General features: G+C 38.9%; 3 protein-coding genes and 1 pseudogene across 6 annotated transcripts in view; all 4 read right to left on the bottom strand.

Annotated features, from left to right (window-relative positions):
• Positions 1-414: 414 nt before the first annotated feature.
• LOC131724930 (zinc finger protein 70-like) lies at positions 415-23,183 on the bottom strand. Of its 2 annotated transcripts, none has more exons than XM_059018024.1 (3): positions 23,126-23,183; positions 2,773-2,843; positions 415-2,329 (listed from the first exon to the last, which is right to left on the bottom strand). In XM_059018024.1, exon 3 carries the CDS (start codon positions 2,274-2,276, stop codon positions 750-752), a length of 1,527 nt encoding a protein of 508 aa, XP_058874007.1. In that variant the 5' UTR covers positions 2,277-2,329; positions 2,773-2,843; positions 23,126-23,183; the 3' UTR covers positions 415-749. The 2 variants fall into 2 exon arrangements, with proteins under 2 accessions (XP_058874007.1, XP_058874008.1); XM_059018025.1 differs by lacking the exon at positions 23,126-23,183 and adding an exon at positions 4,929-4,962.
• On the bottom strand, positions 6,966-14,121 carry LOC117967211 (zinc finger protein 664-like). The gene is made up of 2 exons (XM_059018107.1): positions 13,992-14,121; positions 6,966-9,938 (listed from the first exon to the last, which is right to left on the bottom strand). Exon 2 carries the CDS (start codon positions 9,881-9,883, stop codon positions 8,783-8,785), a length of 1,101 nt encoding a protein of 366 aa, XP_058874090.1. The 5' UTR covers positions 9,884-9,938; positions 13,992-14,121; the 3' UTR covers positions 6,966-8,782.
• LOC131724931 (zinc finger protein 391-like) lies at positions 14,718-23,184 on the bottom strand (annotated as a pseudogene).
• Positions 20,813-23,255, bottom strand: part of LOC117967209 (gastrula zinc finger protein XlCGF7.1-like) — a 96,011-nt gene continuing 93,568 nt past the window's right edge. For 2 of the 3 annotated variants that reach the window (XM_059018144.1, XM_059018145.1), the window contains one exon: positions 20,813-22,045. In XM_059018144.1, coding sequence (XP_058874127.1) covers positions 21,169-21,990 — 822 coding nt within the window. In that variant the 5' untranslated portion in view covers positions 21,991-22,045 and the 3' untranslated portion in view covers positions 20,813-21,168. Of the gene's footprint in view, positions 22,046-23,125; positions 23,200-23,255 lie in introns of those variants that run through there. The other variant, XM_059018146.1, reaches the window with a different exon arrangement.

Below are 23,255 nucleotides of genomic sequence, written 5' to 3'. Positions count from 1 at the left end.
ACAGGGCATCCGAGTTTAATGACAATTAACTTTTATTTCATGTGCCCATTTTCTCCTATTTTTTACACTAGGATCAAAATCTCTTCCTGCTCAGGTTCCCCCCCCCCCACTCTCCCTCTCCCTCTCCCTCTCCCTCTCCCTCTCCCTTCAAACATGCTTAAGACAACCACGTTCCATGTGTGACGCCTGCGTTCAGTTTGTAAACACCAAGTCAGTCTGCTGCTGTTCACCCCCTCCTTATAAAAGTACATTAACGTCAAAACAACCATCACTTCAATATAATTACAAATGATAACTGAGTTACAGCGTGAATACATAAACACACACACATATATATATATATATATATATATATATATATATATATATATATATATATATATATATATATATATATATATATATATTTATTAAAGCATTTATTTTTACTGTAAAGGGTATGTATTGAAACGCTGATCAATGTAATGTAAAGCATCCAGAGGTGGTAAGTACCGAATGCAATAAAAGTATCAATTTTACGACTAAATACCAATTAAAAACGCACACATTTATTTTTGGTTTTACATTGTTCACTGTGAATAGCGAAAGGAAATCACTGCGTGACTTGTTTAGGACTCTTGTTTAGGATGTTAAAAATGGTTCAACTTGCTATTTGGTGATGTGTTGGTGTTTATCCAAATAATTGATTAATCGAAGCAAGAGTTGATAGATTAATCGATTACATTAATAATCATTTCATGAAGCTCTAGTCAGCAGAGATGTGGTTTCTCTCCAGTGTGAATTCGCTGGTGGTCTTTAAGATGTCCCAATGTCCTAAAACTCTTCCCACAGTCAGCACAGACATGTGGTTTCTCTCCTGTGTGAATTTGCTGGTGGTCTTTAAGATGTCCCAATGTCCTAAAACTCTTCCCACAGTCAGCACAGCCATGTGGTTTCTCTCCTGTGTGAATTCGCTGGTGCATTTTCAAATTGCTTAACAGGCTGAAACTCTTCCCACAGTCACAACACACATTTGGTTTCTCTCCAGTGTGAATTTGCTGGTGATCTTTAAGATTTGCTAAAGTCCCGAAACTCTTCCCACAGTCAGCACACACATTTGGTTTCTCTCCAGTGTGAATTCGTTGGTGTATTTTCAAATTGCCTGACTGACAGAAACTCTTCCCACAGTCAGCACAGACATGTGGTTTCTCTCCTCTGTGGATTCGCTGATGCATTTTTAAGTTGCTTGACTGGCTGAAACTTTTCCCACAGTCACAACAGACATATGGATTCTCTCCAGTGTGAATAAGCTGGTGGTCTTTCAGAGATCCTAATCTCCTGAAACTCTTCCCACAGTCAGCACACACATGTGGTTTCTCTCCAGTGTGAATTCGCTGGTGCATTTTCAAATTGCCTGACAGGCTGAAACTCTTCCCACAGTCAGCACAGACATGCGGTTTCTCTCCTGTGTGAATTAGTTGATGCATTTTCAAATGGCTTGACTGACTGAAACTCTTCCCACAGTCAGCACAAATGTGTCGTTTCTCTCCAGTGTGGATTCGCTGGTGAAGTTTCAGTTTTTTTAAGTGACTGAAACTCTTTCCACATTCTGTACAGGACAGAGAGTCCTGCAAGCCACTTGTTTTAAAATGGTTACCCTCCTCTTTAACATGGACAGGGTCTAGTTCAGGAAGCTCCTCTTTAATATGCACTGATTCTAGTACAGGACTCTCCTCTTTAATATGGACTGATTCTAGTACAGGACTCTCCTCTTTAACATGGACTGTTTCTAGTACAGGACTCTCCTCTTTAATATGGACTGATTCTAGTACAGGACTCTCCTCTTTAATATGGACTGTTTCTAGTACAGGACTCTCCTCTTTAATATGGACTGATTCTAGTGCAGGACTCTCCTCTTTAATATGGACTGATTCTAGTGCAGGACTCTCCTCTTTAATATGGACTGATTCTAGTACAGGACTCTCCTCTTTAATATGGACTGATTCTAGTGCAGGACTCTCCTCTTTAACATGGACTGTTTCTAGTACAGGACTCTCCTCTTTAATATGGACTGTTTCTAGTACAGGACTCTCCTCTTTAATATGGACTGATTCTAGTGCAGGACTCTCCTCTTTAATATGGACTGATTCTAGTACAGGACTCTCCTCTTTAACATGGACTGTTTCTAGTACAGGACTCTCCTCTTTAATATGGACTGATTCTAATACAGGACTCTCCTCTTTAATATGGACTGATTCCAGTACAGGACTCTCCTCTTTAATATGGACAGGCTCCATCGTTGAATCTTCTCTTTCACAAGGATCATCCAGTTTTGTCTTCTGAACTAACCCTAACAAAAAACAACATAAAATACAATCAGTTACAATCCCTTCTTAAATTCTATGAACTTGCCTTACCAACTCCAGACTCCATTCATTACCATGTTCACAAATGTGCTGTACTGAGTGAGATGAAGGAGATTTTCTATAACAAGGAGGAAGGAGAGACGGACCAAAAATCACAGAAACAAAGACAGTTCTAAACAGAGAAATATTCAAACATGTATAAAAAGCACCCACACAGTAACCACTCAAGCAGAAGAGCCTCAGGAATACTGCTTAGAAAATGACAGCATTTCTTTCACAGAAGACAAAGGTTATTGTTGAAAAGTTTGATAGCTTAGATCAGACTTGTGTTCAGTATTAAATAAACCGATACGACCAGAAACACACAATCAAACACAGAGCAGTGAAGCTGAATCAGGACTGAAGAGTAAAAGAATAAGAAACTCACTTCAGGGATTGTCAGCAGGATATCTGCAGCACGGCTCTGGCAGTCTTGTTTCTTCCCAGGTAAACAGGCACCTTAAAGCAACAGCAACAGTTCATTGATGTGGCCTCCTCTGCACCACATCAACACTGACTATTTCAACCCCAAGGTCTATATTAAGAGAGGAGAAAGCACACAAATCAAAGAATTGGATTATCGGACAACATTACAACAGCTTAAAAGGTACACAGGCAGTTAACTCCAGCGATCCTGAAGACTGACAACAGTGATTAGCTCCAAACCGCAGGTAACAATTTTACTTTTACCTTTTTGAAAAGATTACTTCTGGGCAGTAGTTAGCCTACTGGGTAATGATGATTGATATGTGTGTAACACAAAATAAGCCTAACCCTAAGCCTAACGCCACCTTAGTGTTTACGACTGTAAGTCGCCCTGGATAAGGGCTGAGGCTGTGTGGTTAAAGAAAGGGGCTTGTAACCAGGAGGTCCCTGGTTCAAATCCCACCTCAGCCACTGACTTATTGTGTGACCCTGAGCAAGTCACTTAACCTCCTTGTGCTCCGTCTTTCGGGTGAGACGTAATTGTAAGTGAATGCAGCTGATGCATAGTTCACACAACCTAGTCTCTGTAAGTCGCCTTGGATAAAGGTGTCAGCTAAATAACTAATAATAATAAGGGTGTCTGCTAAGAAATAAATAATAATAATAATAATAATAATAATAAGTTGATCATGTGCATTTTTTTCTTAAAAATGAGCCCTCCTCTCATGCACTGAAAAAACTTAGTTCTTGTGCCCATTCCAATTGAAAACCACATTGGCCCAAATTTAAGGTGACCTTTCACTTTTCGAAGATTTTTTTTTAGCTTGCTAATTTATGCAACAAAAGGGGGAGGCACTGTACAGTTTCCGAGACGCTTGTCAAAGTGTCGCGCTTTCGTTTGCATTCATTTTCCTTCATTCTGCTTTGAAATCACTGTCGTAAGAAACAAAGGAAATTTATAAATGAAAAATGCCCTCTGTGTCACCGTTAGTATTCTCGCTTCAGGGATGTTCAATGTCAGCCACGCATTAAATTAAGCTAAAAATGTACAAACTGACACAGAGCCCATACAAAAAGAAAATACTTTTTTTAAAAAATTCTTACATATAATTACAGTGTTTTTTTATACTGGAGCAATCTAGGTAAAGTACCTTGCTCAAGGGTACAGCAGCAGTGTCCCCCCCCACCTGGGATTGAACCATGACCCTCCGGTCAAGAGTTCAGAACCCTAACCACTACTCCACACTGCTGCCCTGCTATATCAAAATAACTATGAAAAGAATAGAAAAAATGTGAGGCTCAGTTATAAAAAATATGCCTTTCAGTTTCAATATCGAGACGTTAACCAGTTAAGTAACTAAATCAATAAACTAACTTTAAAAGTTCATATATTATAAGTTTCAGGATCTCAAACCAATCATAAATGCTTACTTAGTACTCATAACAGGCAAAAAGGCACTCAACACATAAAAACTATTACATTTATTAAGGCTAACAAAAGTAAAAAGAATATAGAACCTAGAATAGCAGGAATAAAACATTAAAACACATATTTTCATGAGCATGCAGGCTTCCATATGTGTACATAAAAGTTCAGTTCAGAAGCAGTTTCAATTGCATTTAGCAGTTGTAATCTATTATATAAACAAACTATTTCAAAGAAACATATTGAAAATGTCATATATATATATATATATTATTAGATATATTTTATTTGTATTTATTTTTTATATATATATATATATATATATATATATATATATATATATTATTATTAGATATATATTTAAAAATATAGATATATTTTTACACCATCACGTGCAGGTCTTGAGCTTTTAAAAATGTTTAAATGTTCGGTATTAATTTACCAGAATTTATTATTTATTATTGATTTGTTTGTTTGTTTATTTGCCAGGGGTAGCGTGCCGCGTAAATCTCCCCGGCCTCTCGGTGGGCCTGTGTGTGTGTATATTAAATTATTATTTTCAAACACGTAAAAAAAAAAGACCCTCTTTAATTTTTTACATGAAACAAACTGTTTTCACTACAACTAATCAAATGTAAGTCTCTGTAGCGGGTAATAAATTAAATAAAATTAATTTAAATTTTAAAACTTACTCGTTAATTCAGTCACTCCAGCCTCCTCTCTCTCCTTCAGGGAAAAATATTGTGAGGAACCGAAGCGAAAACAAACCCGCCCCCTCTCTCGCCTGCCATTGGCTGCGAGGTCATTCTGAAACAAGGACTTCTCCGATGATTGGACGCGTTTGCACGATGTTAACCAATAGGGGATCAGCTCTGTGGCAATTTGCCGTATAATCATAAAAACAGGCGCATTTTATACTCGCGTACTCAATAATAATAATAATAATAATAATAATAATAATAATAATAATAATAATAATAATAATAATAATAATAATAATAATATGTGGTAATATATATATGAAAACATGAGATTAATTTATGTATTAAAAAAAAACACACAATTGTTTTATTAATTATATAAAAAACTGATAAAAGTTACCAGCTGATCAGTCAGTTAATAAAATGACAGGGAAATGTTGGTTCATTTATAGAATAGCCGGTTCATTTATAAAGTTACACATGGCTAATAATATTTTACATCACTGTCGTATATAATATAAACACATGAGTTAATATATTCATTTAAATTCGAATATTAACTCTCCAGATACCGTTTGGAGACAATACTCTCTCTCCCATTGAAATGAGACAAACATCTCCCTGCTATTTTCACTTCTTCCAGTAGATGGCGCCATGCCTCCACGCAAGTACTGGCTGCAGGAAAACGACACAGCGCCGGTGTAACAAATCTGTGTGCAGTTTCACAGTCAATACGATTGCATGGGTGCGTGTTTAATACATTGTTCCACTAGACTTCAGTTTAACAGTATTTTTGTTTGAGTCTAATCAATCGTGGGAAACCACTGAATCTACAATTGGATAAGAGCTTCTACAGAAACTACAATATTATTCCTGAGTGAATGTTTGCTACATTCTACCAGAGTTCAGGTTTCTGTGCAGAACTAGTTCATCAGAAACTAGATTGATGACTTTCCAGTTAGTTTACATTCCCCATTCTAGTTCCAGGCAGGCAGAACATTGCTTAAATTACTGGCTTTATTGCATTCTAAACTCTTTTTAGAATGTAGTAAACTAACACAGACACCAATAAAGGGGGGATTATATTGTAGCGTCAAACTGAACAGGATTGTGGGGATATGTCTGCCTGTCTCTGCAGCTTTAATGTTTCAATTAAATACATTTACTCAGATTTACTTAGTGTTTAGTTCAGCTTCATAACCGGGACTACTTTTTTGGACCCTTTATTGGCATAAGGATATTTAATAAAAGAAAAAAAATGCCCTAAAAATTATTTCTGCTTTGTTTTCAATTCCATGGTTTGACCTGAATTATAAATGCAATATGGTCCTTCAGGGTGCCTGTTGTTGTGCATATTTATGAAGATATGATAATATTTATCATTAATACCTCAATATCCTAGGCCACCCCCTGCTATGTTGGTAATATACAAACATATTAGTTAATATTACTGTCTTAATATACAGGATTACACCTCCATAACGTGATTAATATTTAAATATAAAAAATAGGGTTTTAGTCCTTTAAAATGTCTTATTTCTTATAGAATTATATTTATAATTCCATTATTCGATTTTTGAACTATATTATTATTTATTTCTTAGCAGACGCCCTTATCCAGGGCGACTTACAATTGTTACAAGATATCACATTATTTGTGCATACAATTACCCATTTATACAGTTGGGTTTTTACTGGAGCAATCTAGGTAAAGTACCTTGCTCAAGGGTACAGCAGCAGTGTCCCCCACCTGGGATTGAACCACGACCCTCCGGTCAAGAGTCCAGAGCCCTACCCACTACTCCACACTGCTGCCCTGCCATATCAAAATAACTATGAAAAGAATAGAAAAAATGTGAGGCTCAGTTATAAAAAATATGCTTTTCAGTTTCAATATCGAGACGTTAACCAGTTAAGTAACTAAATCAATAAACTAACTTTAAAAGTTCATATATTATAAGTTTCAGGATCTCAAACCAATCATAAATGCTTACTTAGTACTCATAACAGGCAAAAAGGCACTCAACACATAAAAACTATTACATTTATTAAGGCTAACAAAAGTAAAAAGAATATAGAACCTAGAATAGCAGGAATAAAACATTAAAACACATATTTTCATGAGCATGCAGGCTTCCATATGTGTACATAAAAGTTTAGTTTGGAAGCAGCTTGTAATCTAGAGTTACTTCAGAACATGTAGATAAACTCAATCAATGTTTAAATGGTTCAGACGTTCACATTGTTTTCAAATGCACACAATAGCATCAGTTCAGTTAAAGTCTTTTCTTCTTTCAGTTGTTCAGAGTAGAATCGCTTGTGTTTTTAATCTCACAAAGTGTTACTCTGAGTTCAATGTTTTTACTTCTGGTTTACATGTAGATTTTTCTACACAAACACAGTATTTTACTTGAATTTCAAAGTCTTTGAATCGTAACACTTATTCTGGAGACGTGGTCCTTGTTGGAATGCAGTTGTCTTCTTTGTAACATGTAGAGTTGCAGGATGTAGCGGCGAGGAGTCTTCTTCAGGATGAAGATACGTACGATGCTTGAATGGGTCCCCATTGCAAGCGAAGGCTCAATGGTTACTTCATGGCGAGATGAGTCTGAATCCAAGAGAACGGGTTCATGCATGTTTTGATTTAAATATAGAGCCCAAACAGGAGTTTACTTTGGTGATCCAATCACTTGTAATCCCTGACCGAAATCAGTCCTTTCATTGGCTTACAAAGTTTGAATGACGCTTCCTTTTACACAAGCAATGTGTGTTATTAACACAGGGAGCGACCCTCCTCCATGGAGAGAGACAGAGGGAACAGGATTCGTAATATTTATAGAACAAAACAATAGAACATTTTGTGCCAGCTAGCTATATTGATCATAGAAGGATAAAAATATCAATTTCATTCTCCGAACTAAATGACAGTTTCAGACGTGTTAAACACATTATACAATTAATGCAAAACAATGTAAGAATAATTTTTACTTTCAACTTCATTAAAACACGAGATGTTATTAAAATGATTCTAAAACCAATTGAAATCATTTATTACTTATTTGTTACGTTTCAATCTGATAGTTTGAGTAAATCTAAAACACAGAGTCTTAAACATACACCCTCGTAAAGGACATTAGGAATTTCTATTCACTTAAACGTTCCATGTTTCAGGTAACAATTCATTTCTTGGATTGAAAGTCATGGCACCTCGTATTATTATTATTTATTTCTTAGCAGACGCCCTTATCCAGGGCGACTTACAATTGTTACAAGATATCACATTATATTTACATACAATTCCCCATTTATACAGTTGGGTTTTTACTGGAGCAATCTAGGTAAAGTACCTTACTCAAGGGTACAGCAGCAGTGACCCCCACCTGGGATTGAACCCAAGACCCTCTGGTCAAGAGTCCAGAGCCTTAAGCACTACTCCACACTGTATCCACCAGGTGTCGCAATTCTTAACCCTTTATAAGAAGAAAATTGTACACTAGTTTTCAGACAGACATTCTTAATTAACAGACAGGAATCAGCTCTGTTTGTTTAGACCAGACTGGCAGGTAATCTGAACTGAAACCAATTTAAATCTTTATGACCCTCTGTTACTAATATCCAGTCCTTTGAAGAAGATCTCAAATGTTATGGGAGAAGGCTGGGGGAAGACACACTTAATTAACATCACAGCATCTTAAGCCTCATAGTTTAAGATTTCAAATGTCATTTTACAAAGACCATTCAATTACAAATATGAATTCCTCCCTCACCAGAGTTCTCACAGTTCTTATATTAAGCTGCTGTTTAAAAAGACTGGAATTTCTGAGTGCGGGTGAATGAACACACACTCACATTCTGCCTAAACTTTCACAACTTGCATTTGTGTCTTTTAAGAGAACTGGACTCCAGTAGTGTGGTTTCTCTCCTGTGTGGAATCGCTGGTGCCTTTTCAAGCTGTATATCCATCTGAAACTCTTCCCACAGTCATTGCAGTGATGTGGATTCTCTCCTGTGTGAATTAACTGGTGGTTTCTTAGAGTTCTCGACTGACTGAAACTCTTCCCACAGTCAGCACAGGCATACGGTTTCTCTCCAGTGTGGATTCGCTGGTGAAGCTTCAAGTTTTGTAAATCTCTGAAATTCTTCCCACAGTCAGCACAGGCAATTGGTTTCTCTCCAGTGTGAATTCGCTGGTGTTTTTTCAAGTTGCCAGACTGACTGAAACTCTTCCCACAGTCATCACAGACATGCGGTTTCTCTCCACTGTGAATTCGCTGGTGTCTTTTCAGGTTTTTTAACTGACTGAAACTCTTCCCACAGTCAGCACAGACTTGTTGTTTCTCTCCAGTGTGGATTAGCTGGTGGTCTTTAAGATGTCCTAATCTATTGAAACTCTTTCCACATTCTATACAGGACAGAGAGCCCTGCAAGCTGCTTGTTTTAAAATGGTTACCCTCCTCTTCAACATGGACAGGGTCTAGTTCAGGAAGCTCCTCTTTAATGTGGACTAATTCTATTACATGACTCTCGTCGTTAATATGGACTGATTCTAGTACAGGACTCTCCTCTTTAATACAGACTGATTCTAGTACAGGACTCTCCTCTTTAATATGGACTGATTCTAGTACAGGACTCTCTTCTTTAATATGGACTGATTCTAGTACAGGACTCTCCTCTTTAATACAGACTGATTCTAGTACAGGACTCTCCTCTTTAATATGGACTGATTCTAGTGCAGGACTCTCCTCTTTAATATGGACTGATTCTAGTACAGGACTCTCCTCTTTAATATGGACTGATTCTAGTGCAGGACTCTCCTCTTTAATATGGACTGATTCTAGTGCAGGACTCTCCTGTTTAATATGGGCTGATTCTAGTACAAGGCTCTCCTGTTTAATATGGACCGATTCTAATACAGGACTCTCCTCTTTAATATGGACAGGCTCCATCGTTGAATCTTCTCTTTCACAAGGATTATCCAGTATTGTCTTCTGAACTAATATCCTAACAAAAAACAACATAAAATACAATCAGTTACAATCTATTCCTTAAATTCTATGAACTTGCCTTACCAACTCCAGACTCCATTCATTACCATGTTCACAAATGTGCTGCACTGAGTGAGATGAAGGAGATTTTCTATAACAAGGAGGAAGGAGAGATGGACCAAAATCACAGAAACAAAGACAGTTCTAAACAGAGAAATATTCAAACATGTATAAAAAGCACCCACACATGTAACCACTCAAGCACAAGATCCTCAGGAATACTGCTTAGAAAATGACAGCATTTCTTTCACACAAGACAAAGGTTATTGTTGAAAAGGTTGACAGATTTGATCATTGTTAGCAGAAACTGACTCACTGAGAGCAGAAACTGACCCAAGACTGTCACAGCTACTGGAAGCAGGCTGATCTTTGGAATACAAATTGAACATTTGTGAAACTGCAACAAATATTGTAAAGATTGTAATGAGATAACGTCCCAAATTCTGGGCCGCTTTGCTTTTCTGAATTCAGCTCAGTTTTTGGGATATTCTGCTCAGCTGACAGACGAGTTTCTAAGTCATGCATGCACAGTTTACCACAAACTGGATTGTAAATTAATTTAAGAGTAGCCCTTAGTACATGGGCAGCAGTGTGGAGTAGTGGTTAGGGCTCTGGACTCTTGACCGGAGGGTCGTGGGTTCAATCCCAGGTGGGGGACACTGCTGCTGTACCCTTGAGCAAGGTACTTTACCTAGATTGCTCCAGGAAAAACCCAACTGTATAAATGGGTAATCGTATGTAAAAATAATGTGTAAAAAATAATGTAATTGTATGTAAAGAAATAATGTGATATCTTGTAACAATTGTAAGTTGCCCTTGATAAGGGCATCTGCTAAGAAATAAATAATAATAACATGAATCAAAGTTAATGTATTTTTTACTCGCACCAGAAAACCTTATTTTTTTTATGAGGAAACAGAAATAAAATGTAAATGTTAAAAAACGTATTTCTTTATTCCAATGAAGAAACTACATTGCACTGAAAGAGATACATGAAAATTCATTAAAGCAGTCGTTTTCCTTCATTACAGGATAATATTAAAACACATTTTTGAGAAGGAACATGGTATTCCAAAAAAAGGACATCTCGTTTTCTTATGTAACGTCCATCAATATATTGCAGAGGTTTGGGACAGAAATGAGACTGCAACTGTCAGTAGATGAAGGCTGTTTATTTTTACAATAATTAAATAATCACAAAATAAAATCATAAAGTGAGGGAAAGGGAATTGAAAATTAATGATTGTAGTAGTTTTTATTTTACCCTACCGTTTTCATAATATTGAACTCTGCCATTTCATTCATTTTGAGGTCTGATAAACTTCAAGGCATGAGAGAATCAGGATAGTGTAGAGGGTGTGGGTGTGTGCGTGCAGGGGTTGCACGGTGGGTGTGTGCGTGCAGGGGTTACACGGTGGTGTGTGCGCACAGGGGTTGCACGGTGGTGTGTGCATGTGCAGGGGTTGCACGGTGGGTGTGTGCGTGCAGGGGTTGCACGGTGGTGTGTGCGCGCAGGGGTTGCACGGTGGTGTGTGCGTGTGCATGGGGTTGCACGGTGGGTGTGTGCGTGCAGGGGTTGCACGGTGGGTGTGTGCGTGCAGGGGTTGCACGGTGGTGTGTGCGTGCAGGGGTTGCACGGTGGTGTGTGCATACAGGGGTTGCACGGTGGGTGTATGCGTGCAGGGGTTGCACGGTGCTGTGTGCGTGCAGGGGTTGCACGGTGGGTGTGTGCGTGCAGGGGTTGCACGGTGGTGTGTGCGTGCAGGGGTTGCACGGTGGGTGTGTGCGTGCAGGGGTTGCACGGTGGTGTGTGCGTGCAGGGGTTGCACGGTGGTGTGTGCGTGCAGGGGTTGCACGGTGGTGTGTGCGTGCAGGGGTTGCACGGTGGTGTGTGCGTGCAGGGGTCGCACGGTGTGTGCGTGCAGGGGTTGCACGGTGGTGTGTGCGTGCAGGGGTTGCACGGTGGTGTGTGCGTGCAGGGGTCGCACGGTGTGTGCGTGCAGGGGTCGCACGGTGGTGTGTGCGTGCAGGGGTTGCACGGTGGTGTGTGCGTGCAGGGGTTGCACGGTGGTGTGTGCGTGCAGGGGTTGCACGGTGGTGTGTGCGTGCAGGGGTTGCACGGTGGTGTGTGCGTGCAGGGGTTGTACGGTGGGTGTGCGCGTGCAGGGGTTGCACGGTGGGTGTGCGCGTGCAGGGGTTGCACGGTGGTGTGTGCGTGCAGGGGTTGCACGGTGGTGTGTGCGTGCAGGGGTTGCATATAAGGGGGTGCAGGGAAAAGACTGGGAAGGGTAGGGTAAAATAAAAACTACTACAATCATTAATTTTCATTTTCAACTCCCAATTCCCTTTCCCTCACTTTATGATTTTATTTTGTGATTATTTAATTACTGTAAAAATAAACAGCCTTCATCTACTGACGGTTGCAGTCTCATTTCTGTCCCAAAACACTACAATATATTGATGGACGTTACATAAGAAAATGAGATTTTTTGGAATACCATGTTCCTTCTCAAAAATGTGTTTTAATATTATCCTGTAATGAAGGAAAACGACTGCTTTAATGAATTTTCATGTATCTCTTTCAGTGCAATGTAGTTTCTTCATTGGAATAAAGAAATACGTTTTTTTAACATTTACATTTTATTTCTGTTTCTTCATAAAAAAAAATAATGTTTTCTGGGGAAGAGTAGAAAATGCATTAACTTAACTTCGTGTACGAAGGGTTCCTCTTAAATTAATTCACGATCCAGTTTATGGTAAACTGTGCATGCATGACTTAGAAAGGCAAAGCGGCCCAGAATTTGGGACGTAAATGAAAACAGGGGCAGTCTACGTGCAAAACTGTGATTACATTAAAGATAGACTAATGTATCCTGTAACAAAACTGTAATAGTGTGGAAAATATACATTTGCAATTAAAATACATCATGCAAACAATATATGTGATTTGAAAGAAAAAAGGTACATAACCACTGAAAGCCAATTCGTGTACAACGTGACAATTTATATAAAGTATTATTATTATTTATTTCTTAGCAGACGCTCTTATCCAGGGCGACTTACAATTTTTACAATACATCACATTCATTTTACATACAATTCCCCATTTATACAGTTGGGTTTTTACTGGAGCAATCTAGGTAAAGTACCTTGCTCAAGGGTACAGCAGCAGTGTCCCCCCACCTGGGATTGAACCCACGACCCTCCGGTCAAGAGTCCAGAGCCCTGACCTCTACTCCACACTGCTGGAGTAGTGGTTATAACCCACAATTTGTTATATTAGTACAGCAAAATACCACATTACATTTTAATTGAAAGGTTGTGGAAAGCAGAACAGCGCAACTTATTCAACAAATCCACACTTCCAAATAAAAACTAGTGGGAAATGCTTTCCTAGAGCAGGACTGAGGCGTGCACTGACAGTGCGAGTCATAAACACACAGGCAGCGTTTCTCTCTGTATGTTTCTAATGCATGGCTGGTATTTGCACAGCGCGTACATTAGCCTCGCACAGAAGCGCATCGGTTCAGTGTACAGAGTCTGTAGTGGAGCGCAATCTTACCCTGGAAATAATAATAATAATAATAATAATAAATATCACGCTCAAAATATTTTTAAAAAATGGTTTATTTTCTTTTGTTTATGTGGTGGTGCGCGCGAACGCAAACGGTCCCGTGCAGGGCTGAGGGCTCGAGCTGTTATTTTGTTTTTTTAAATGTTTAAAATGTTCGGTATTAAGTGACCAGAATTGCTTTCTTTTTTGTTTGTTTGTTTTGTTATGTTCTTTAGTTTTTCCAGGGGTCAACGGGCGGCGGTAATATCGCCGGCCTCTGCGCCCTCTCGGTGGGCCTGTGTGATACAATTACTATTTTCGACCACGGAAAAAAAGGACACTCTTAAAATATATATTTTTTTACATCAAAGAAAATGTTTTCAATACAACTAATCATATGCAGTGTCTGTACCGGTTAATAAACAGAATCAAAATAATGTATATTTAAAAACTCACTCCTTAATTCAGCTACGCCGGCCTCCCCTCTCTCCGTCAGATAGAAAAAAAGAAATATTGCGAGAGATCGAAGCGAACCCAAACCGCCTGCTATTGGCTGTGACGTCACTCTGAACTGAGGTTACCTCCGGTGATTGGACGAGCTGCGGCTCTCCTATCCAATAGGGGATCAGTTCCATGTCAATTTACCGTATAATCAAATAACACGCGCATTTTTATACTCGGGTACCTCTCAGTGTATTAATAATAATAATAATAATAATAATAATAATAATAATAATAATAATAATAATAATAATAATAATAATAATAATATATGCGATGATATAGGAGAGTAATTCATGTATTTAAAACAAGCACACAGATAATAGTTGTATTAATTCTATATATTAAAAAAAAACAATGATAAAAGCTTCCAGCTTAATAAAATGACAAGGAAATGCTGGTTCATTTATAGAATAGCCGATTCATTTATAAAGTTACAAATCGCTAATAATACCTTGCATCACTGTCATGTATAATACAAACACATGAGTTAATATATTCATTTAAATTCTAGTATTAACTTTCCAGATATCGTTTGGAGACCTAATAATCTCTCTCCCATTGAAATGAATGACAAACCTCTCCCTGCTACTCTCACGAGTCCCGCGGCTATACTCGTACCTAGTCATCATCACGGTACATTTTAAACATCAATATTAAAATGAAAGACAAACTATCGGATGCAACTCAAAAGTTTTATTCAAGCGTTACATCAAACATCTGCACAGCCGAAAAACCGTTATTTAAATGAACAATTAATTATTAAAGGGTTTATTTCCTAACTTGCCACATATAAAGCACTGCTTCAAAACATGAAGAACTATAATAAAATAAACATTTCAACTAGTGTGTAAACAGGTTTATGCACATACAAAACTGTAAGAATAAGGAAATTAGGATTTTCTATTCTTTAAACGTTCCATGTTTCATGGTAACAATTCATTTCATGGTTGAAAGTCATGGCACCTCGTATCCACCAGGTGTCGCACTTCTTAACCCTTTATAGGAAGAAAATTGTACACTAGTTTTCAGACAGACTTTCTTAATTAACAGATAAGAATCAACTCTGTTTGTTTAGACCAGACTGGCAGGTAGTCTAAACTAAAACCAATTTAAATCTTTACGACCCTCTGTTACTAATATCCAGTCCTTTGAAGCAGATCTAGAATGTTATGGGAGAAGGTTGGGGGAAGACACACTTAATTAACATCATAGTTTAATTCAATTACAGCTACACGTTTCTCCCACACTGTATACGTTTAATATACAGACTTCTCAGGGGTTGGAGGCACTCGGCTTCACCTCGTATCGTACAACGCCCTGAGGCATACATATATTCAACGTATACAGACTTTCAGGCCTTATTGCATACAAGGAATGTACTTACTCTAACGTCAGGGTTTAACAGTGTGGAATTTCTGAGTGCGGGTGAATGAACACACACTCACATTCTGCCTAAACTTTCACAACTTGTATTTGTGTCTTTTAAGAGAACTGGAAGCAGGAAAAAACTTCCCACAGCGAGAGCAGTGATAAGGTTTCTCTCCTGTGTGGAATTGCTGGTGCATTTTCAAGCTGCCTATTCATCTGAAACTCTTCCCACAGTCATTACAGTGATGTGGTTTCTCTCCAGTGTGGATTTGCTGGTGAAGTTTCAGGTTTCGTAAATCTGTGAAACTTCTTCCACAGTCAACACAGATATTGTTTCTCTCCAGTGTGGATTCGCTGGTGTATTTTCAAGTCGCGTGACTGTCTGAAACTCTTCCCACAGTCATAACAGCGATGTGGCTTCTCTCCTGTGTGAATTACCTGGTGGGTTTTAAGATTTCCTAACTGACTGAAACTCTTCCCACATCTACTACATGGATGCGGTTTCTCTCCTGTGTGAATTCTCTGGTGGATTTTCAGGCTTTGTAAATCTCTGAAACTCTTCCCACAGTCAGCACAGACATAAGGTTTCTCTCCAGTGTGAATTTGTCGGTGTTTTGTCAAATAGCATGACTGATTGAAAGTCTTACCACAGTCAGCACAGACACATGGTTTCTCTCCTGTGTGGATTCGCTGGTGTCTTTTCAACGTGCTTGACTGATTGAAACTCTTCCCACAGTCATCACAGACATATTGTTTCTCTCCAGTGTGAATTCGCTGGTGTTTTTTCAAATAGCAGGACTGACTGAAACTCTTCCCACAGTCAGCACAGACATATGGTTTCTCTCCAGTGTGGATTCGCTGGTGTCTTTTCAATGTGCTTGACTGATTGAAACTCTTCCCACAGTCATTACAGTGATGTTTAATATGGACTGATTCTACTACAGGACTCTCCTCCTTAATATGGACTGATTCTAGAACAGGACTCTCCTCTTTAACATGGACTGATTCTAGTACAGGACTCTCCTGTTTAATATGGACTGATTCTAGTACAGGACTCTCCTCTTTAATATGGACTGATTCTAGTACAGGACTCTCCTCTTTAATATGGACTGATTCTAGTACAGGACTCTCCTGTTTAATATGGACTGATTCTAGTACAGGACTCTCCTCTTTAACATGGACTGATTCTAGTACAGGAATCTCCTCTTTAATATGGACTGATTCTAGTACAGGACTCTCCTCTTTAACATGGACTGATTCTAATGCAGGACTCTCCTCTTTAATATGGACTGATTCTAGTACAGGACTCTCCTGTTTAATATGGACTGATTCTAGTACAGGACTCTCCTCTTTAACATGGACTGATTCTAGTACAGGACTCTCCTCTTTAACAAGAACTGATTCTAGTGCAGAACTCTCCTCTTTAATATGGACTGATTCTAGTACAGGACTCTCCTCTTTAACATGGACTGATTCTAATGCAGGACTATCCTCTTTAATATGGACTGATTCTAGTACAGGACTCTCCTGTTTAATATGGACTGATTCTAGTACAGGACTCTCCTCTTTAACATGGACTGATTCTAATGCAGGACTCTCCTCTTTAATATGGACTGATTCTAGTACAGGACTCTCCTCTTTAACATGGACTGATTCTAGTACAGGACTCTCCTCTTTAACATGGACTGATTCTAGTACAGGACTCTCCTCTTTAATATGGACAGGCTCCATCATTGAATCTTCTCTTTCACAAGGATAATCCAGTTTTGTCTTCTGAACAAATTTCCTAGAAAAAAAAAAATACAATCTGTTACAATCCCTTTCTTAAATTCTATGAACTTGCCTTATCAACTCCAGACTCCATTCATTACCATGTCTCCCCTCCAGCCCGTGTTAACCAGAGGCAAATTTCTTTATTCTCCATCTCGACAGCAAAGCGTTGTATAGTGTAAGCTGTATTGAATGAAGTGTCTCAAAACCCCTCTGCTGTTTGGGATTTTTTTTTTAAATGGCCAGACGACCAAAAAAAAAAAAAAAAAAAGATGAATGCAAACTGTGCAAGCAACTGTTAATATATCCTGGAGGCACATCCAAACTCTGGGGTCACTTTACAATCATAAGTTAATATTATTATTATTATTATTATTATTATTATTATTATTATTATTAATAGTAGTAAAATGTGACTGTAACTGATAACCTGCTGGGAACAATGACTGTTAAATTAAGTTTGGTTTGCCTGAGTCTGCTGTAGTTATTATTTGTTTATTTAGCAGACACCTTTATCCAAGGCGACTTACAGAGACCAGGGTGTGTGAACTATGCATCAGCTGCAGAGTCACTTACAATTATGTCTCACCCGAAAGACGGAGCACAAGGAGGTCAAGTGACTTGCTCAGGGTCACACAATGAGTCAGTGGCTGAGGTGAGATTTGAACCGGGGACCTCCTAGTTACAAGCCCTTTTCTTTAACCACTGGACCACACAGCCTCACTGGACCACACAGTTAGTGCTACTGCAATGCAATATGTATATATGTTGGGTTAATTTTACAGGAGCAACGTGGGTAAGGTAGACCGCCTTGCTCAAGCGTACAGCAGCATTGTTCCACGGGGATTGTTAGAGTTCATTTGTTGTGCAGTTTTTAATTTGTAAAGCTCTTTATTGTGTGCCGTGTCTGTGGGTGTTTCTGATTGCATGATAACCCGAGTGTGTCCAGCTTCGGATGGCATAGCGATAGAAGGTTAGCGCTGCCCCCCTTGTGAACGTTGTTTTGGGCTGAGTGCTTGACCGCATTTTTTATTTGGGTGTGTACCTGTTAAACCAGGACCCTGGGTGATTTCGTCTGGTTTCACGGACCGTGATTACCACTAATCGTGGACTACCTAACATCAATGCAGGTAAACCGGTACAGAGTACTAAAAAATGCATGGAGTAAATTAATGTATAATGATCTTACTACTAAAATTAATCTTCACGCTACTAATGTCTTACAATGTTGTGCTTATTATTATTATTATTTTTATTATTATTACTATTATTATTATTATTATTATTATTATTATTATTATTATTATTATTTTAAGTATAAGTTATAATTGTGTATTACTGTAATTCATACTGTAAGTATAACTATGTTACCATTAATAAAATGTTCGCTGCAGGTGGTCCTTGAGTCTGGTGGACTCCATTTAGACCCTTCTTCATGCTGCAGATGTAAAGCAGAAAGCCACTTTTCCCTTCTATCTGGACTTAAACGCCTCTTCGGAAGTTCAAAAAATGACAGCCGCTTGTCTTTCATGTCGTCGTGGTTGTGGAATCCAACAACCACACAACTCCTCGACACTGTGTTAAATATATGTGCCAGCAACTCTTCAATCGATAAAGGAAACCGCGTCTGTTTTGGTTTGTTTTCAGCGGTTGCTATGCTGTTACTATGTGCGTGCGCACCAAGTTGCCCGGATGTCCGCGCAAACCTACAGGCACGCACCCACGCGCTGCTGTTACGCGACTCACGCAGACAACAGCGCGAGAAAACAACACGCGATTTGAGAACATGTTCAAACACTGTAGAGTCTGAAGCGGAGCGGAGCGCAACCTGACCCTGGAAATAACATGAGGCGGTGATGCGGGGGAACTGTCCCGAGCAGCGCCGAGGGCTGGAGCGGTTACTTGTTTTTAAAAATGTCAAAATGTTCCGAATGAATTGACCAGAAATGTGGGTCTCTGTGTGTGTGTGTAGACATACAATTGTTATTTTTGACCACATTCTTTACATCAAGCACGTTGTTTTCAGTGCAACTAAAAAAAATGCAAATGTCTGTACCGGCTAACAAATGGAATCAAATTAATTAACTTACTCGTTAATTCAGCCACTCCAGCCTCCTCTCTCTCCTTCAGGGAAAAATATTGTGAGGGACCGAAGCGAAAACAAACCCGCCCCTTCTCTCGCCTGCCATTGGCTGCGGTGTCATTCTAAACTGAGGAGTCCTCCGCTGATTGGACACGCTGCGGCTCAACTAACCAATAGGGGATCAGATCTGTGTCAGTTTACCGTATAATCAAGAAAACAAGTGCATTTAAATACTATTATTATTATTATTATTACTATTATTATTATTATTATTATTATTATTATTATTATTATTATTATTATTATTATTATTATTAATAATAATAATATATGCTGTGATATATGAAACCAGGAGATTAATGCATGTATGAAAAACTAGCACACAGATAATAGTTTTATTAATTATATAAAAAAATTGATAAAAGTTACCATCTGATCAGTCAGTTAATAAAATGACAAGGAAATGTTGCTTCATTAACAATAATTGGTAATAATTGGTCCAGTTTAGGACACAGTTGGAACAAAAACCAGGAGGGGCACCGGCCCTCCAGGACCAATATTAGACACCCCTGATTTATGCAATAGCTGTTTAAGTTCTAAAGTTGCAAATGGCTAATAATATCTTGTATAAGGCTTATAATACCTTGTTCCAGCTCTCTGTGGAGTAGTGGTCAGGGCTCTGGACTCTTGACCGGAGGGTCGTGGGTTCAATCCCAGATGGGGGGACACTGCTGCTGTACCCTTGAGCAAAGTACTTTACCTAGATTGCTCCAGTAAACACTCAACTGTATAAATGGGTAATTGTATGTAAAAATAATGTGATATCTTGTAACAATTATAAGTCGCCCTGAATAAGGGCGTCTGCTAAGAAATAAATAATAATAACTTGCAGTCAGTGCTTGAAAAGTAAGCTGCAGACCCAGAATCTGTGACTCTAGCCCTCATCAATTGTCAGCAGTACCTGCATTTTGGAACTAGCAGTCTGCTATCTCCAGTATTAGTCTATTTTCAGAAAAGACCACCAGTGTAGCTCAGGCAGTCCGCATGCATAGCAAACTGCTACGCAATTCTTATTTCATGTTTTCCAACAAACATTTAAATTTGATTGGGAAAACACACTGAAACAACTCTTAAACTTGCATCCGGCAGATTTGTTATTAAAATGATTCTAAAACCCATTTAAATCAGTAATTACTTATTTGTTATGTTTGAATCTGATAGTTTGTTAAACAAGTTAATATTATACCCTCGTAAAGGTTTCTTTCTCTTAACTTCTAGAATAAGGAAATTAAGAATTTCTACTCACTTAAATATTCAGTGTTTCATGGTAACAATTCATTTCATGGTTGAAAGTCATGGCACCTCGTATCCACCAGGTGTCGCACGTCTTAACCCTTTATAGGAAGAAAGTTGTATCCTGGCTTTCAGACAGCCTTTCTTAATTAACAAATCTTTACGACCCTCTGTTACTAATATCCAGTCCTTTGAAGCAGATCTTGAATGTTATGGGAGAAGGGTGGGGGAAGACACACTTAATTAACATCACAGCATCTTAAGCCTCATAGTTTAAGATTTGAAATGTCATTTTACAAAGACCATTCAATTACAACTATGAATTTCTCCCACACCGTATACGTTGAATATATAGACTTCTCAGGGGTTGGAGGCACTCGGCTTAGCCTCGTATAACACAACGCTCCGAGGCGTCTGTATATTCAATGGATTGCATACTAAGAATGTACTTTATAATGTAACGGCTTCAGAGCACTGTGTTTAATATCGATGAATCTGTATCAGCTGTAAACATTCACCAGAGTTCTCACAGTTTTTATATTAAGCTGCTGTTTAGAAAGACTGGAATTTCTGTGTGCGGGTGAATGAACACACACTCACATTCTGACTAAACTTTCACAACTTGCATTTGTGTCTTTTAAGAGAACTGGAAGCAGTAAAATACTTCCCACAGTGAGAGCAGTGATAAGGATTCTCTCCTGTGTGGAATCGCTGGTGCCTTTTCAAGCTGCATATCCATTTGAAACTCTTCCCACAGTCATTACAGTGATGTGGATTCTCTCCAGTGTGAATTAACTGGTGGTTTCTCAGAGTTCTTGGCTGACTGAAACCCTTCCCACAGTCAGCACAGACATACGGTTTCTCTCCAGTGTGGATTCGCTGGTGAAGTTTCAAGTTTTGTAAATGTCTGAAACTCTTCCCACAGTCAGCACAGACATACGGTTTCTCTCCAGTGTGAATTCGCTGGTGAAATTTCAGGTTATGTAACTGACTAAAACTCTTCCCACAGTCAGCACAGACATACGGTTTCTCTCCACTGTGAATTCGCTGGTGTTTCTTCAAATGGCCTGACTGACTGAAACTCTTCCCACAGTCATTACAGTGATGTTGCTTCTCTCCTGTGTGAATTAACTGGTGCTTTTTAAGATGTGCTAACTGAATGAAACTTTTCCCACATTTACTACACAGATACGGTTTCTCTCCTGTGTGGATTCGATGGTGTCTTTTTAAGTTGCTTGACTCACTGAAACTCTTCCCACAGTCAGCACAGACATGTCGTTTCTCTCCAGTGTGGATTCGCTGGTGACGTTTCAGGTTTTTTAACTGACTGAAACTCTTTCCACATTCTGTACAGGACAGAGAGCCCTGCAAGCTGCTTGTTTTAAAATTGACTGATTCTAGTACAGGAATCTCCACTTTAATATGGACAGGCTCCATTGTTGAATCTTCTCTTTCACAAGAAAAATCCAGTTTTGTCTTCCGAACAAATTTCCTGAAAAACATGAAATGTAATCTGTTACCATTTTTGTTAAATTCTATGAACTTGCCTTACCAACTCCAGACTCCATTCATTACCATGTTCACAAATATGCTGCACTGAGTGAGATGAAGGAGATTTTCTATAACAAGGAGGAAGGAGAGATGGACCGAAATCACAGAAACAAACACAGTTCTGAATAGAGAAATATTCACACATGTATAAAAAGCACCCACACATGTAACCCCTCAAGCATAAGATCCTCAGGAATACTGCTTAGAAAATGACAGCATTTCTTTCACACAAGGCAAAGGTTATTGTTGAAAAGTTTGACAGATTTTATAAAATAAATTTTTGTAAATTAGTCTTTTTAAAGCCCCCACATAACTAGAGATGCAATAAACATGAATATAAAGTGTGTAAACTTCCATTCCCATGTAAACCCCCACATTAGATTTGTTTAAACAGTTCTGCCTGCCAGCATCATGCAGAGCTCCTTGAAACTAAAGCATGAATCTGCGGAAAATGCTTTCCTATAGCAGAACTGAGGCGTGCACTGACAGTGCGAGTCATAAACACACAGGCAGCGTTTCTCTCTGTATGTTTCTAATGCATGGCTGGTATTTGCACAGCGCGTACATTAGCCTCGCACAGAAGCGCATCGGTTCAGTGTTCAGGACTGTCGAGTCTGCAGCGGAGCGGAGCGCAGCCTCACACCGGAAACAACAAGGACGGCTTGTTTGTTTACGTGGCGGCGGCGCGCGCGAACGCAAACGCTCCCGCGCGGCGCGGAGGGCTCGAGCGGTTACGCGTTTTTAAAAATGTTTAAATGTTTGATATTAATTGACCGGAATTGATTTTTTAAGTTTTGTTTTTTTAGTTTTTCCAGGAGCAGCGCGGCGCGGAAATGTCCCCGGACTCCCCTCTAAGTGGGCCTGCGTGTGTGTGAGATACAATTATTACTTTCGTACACGGAAAAAATGACCCGCTTTCTTAAAATATTATTACACGAAACAAATTGTTTTCAGCACAACTAATCAAATGTCTGTATCGATTAACAAATGGAATACAATGAATTTATATTTAAAAACTTACTCGTTAATTCAGCCTCTCCGGCCTCCTCTCTCTCCTTCAGGGATAAATATTGTGAGACCGAAGCGAAAACAAACCCGCCCCCTCTCCCGCCTGCCATTGGCTGCGGGGTCATTCCGAACCGAAGAATCCT

The sequence above is a fragment of the Acipenser ruthenus genome, chromosome 58 (genome assembly GCF_902713425.1).
Source record: "Acipenser ruthenus chromosome 58, fAciRut3.2 maternal haplotype, whole genome shotgun sequence".
NCBI lineage: Eukaryota > Metazoa > Chordata > Actinopteri > Acipenseriformes > Acipenseridae > Acipenser > Acipenser ruthenus.
Note: the sequence above shows the minus strand (reverse complement) of the source record. Positions and strands in the feature narration are given on the sequence as shown.

What these genes read in the sequence shown, in the direction of transcription:
- LOC131724930 (XM_059018024.1), bottom strand. Translation starts at nt 2,276, where the DNA reads ATGGAGCCTGTCCATATTAAAGAGGAGAGTCCTGTACTGGAATCAGTC.
- LOC117967211 (XM_059018107.1), bottom strand. Translation starts at nt 9,883, where the DNA reads ATGGAGCCTGTCCATATTAAAGAGGAGAGTCCTGTATTAGAATCGGTC.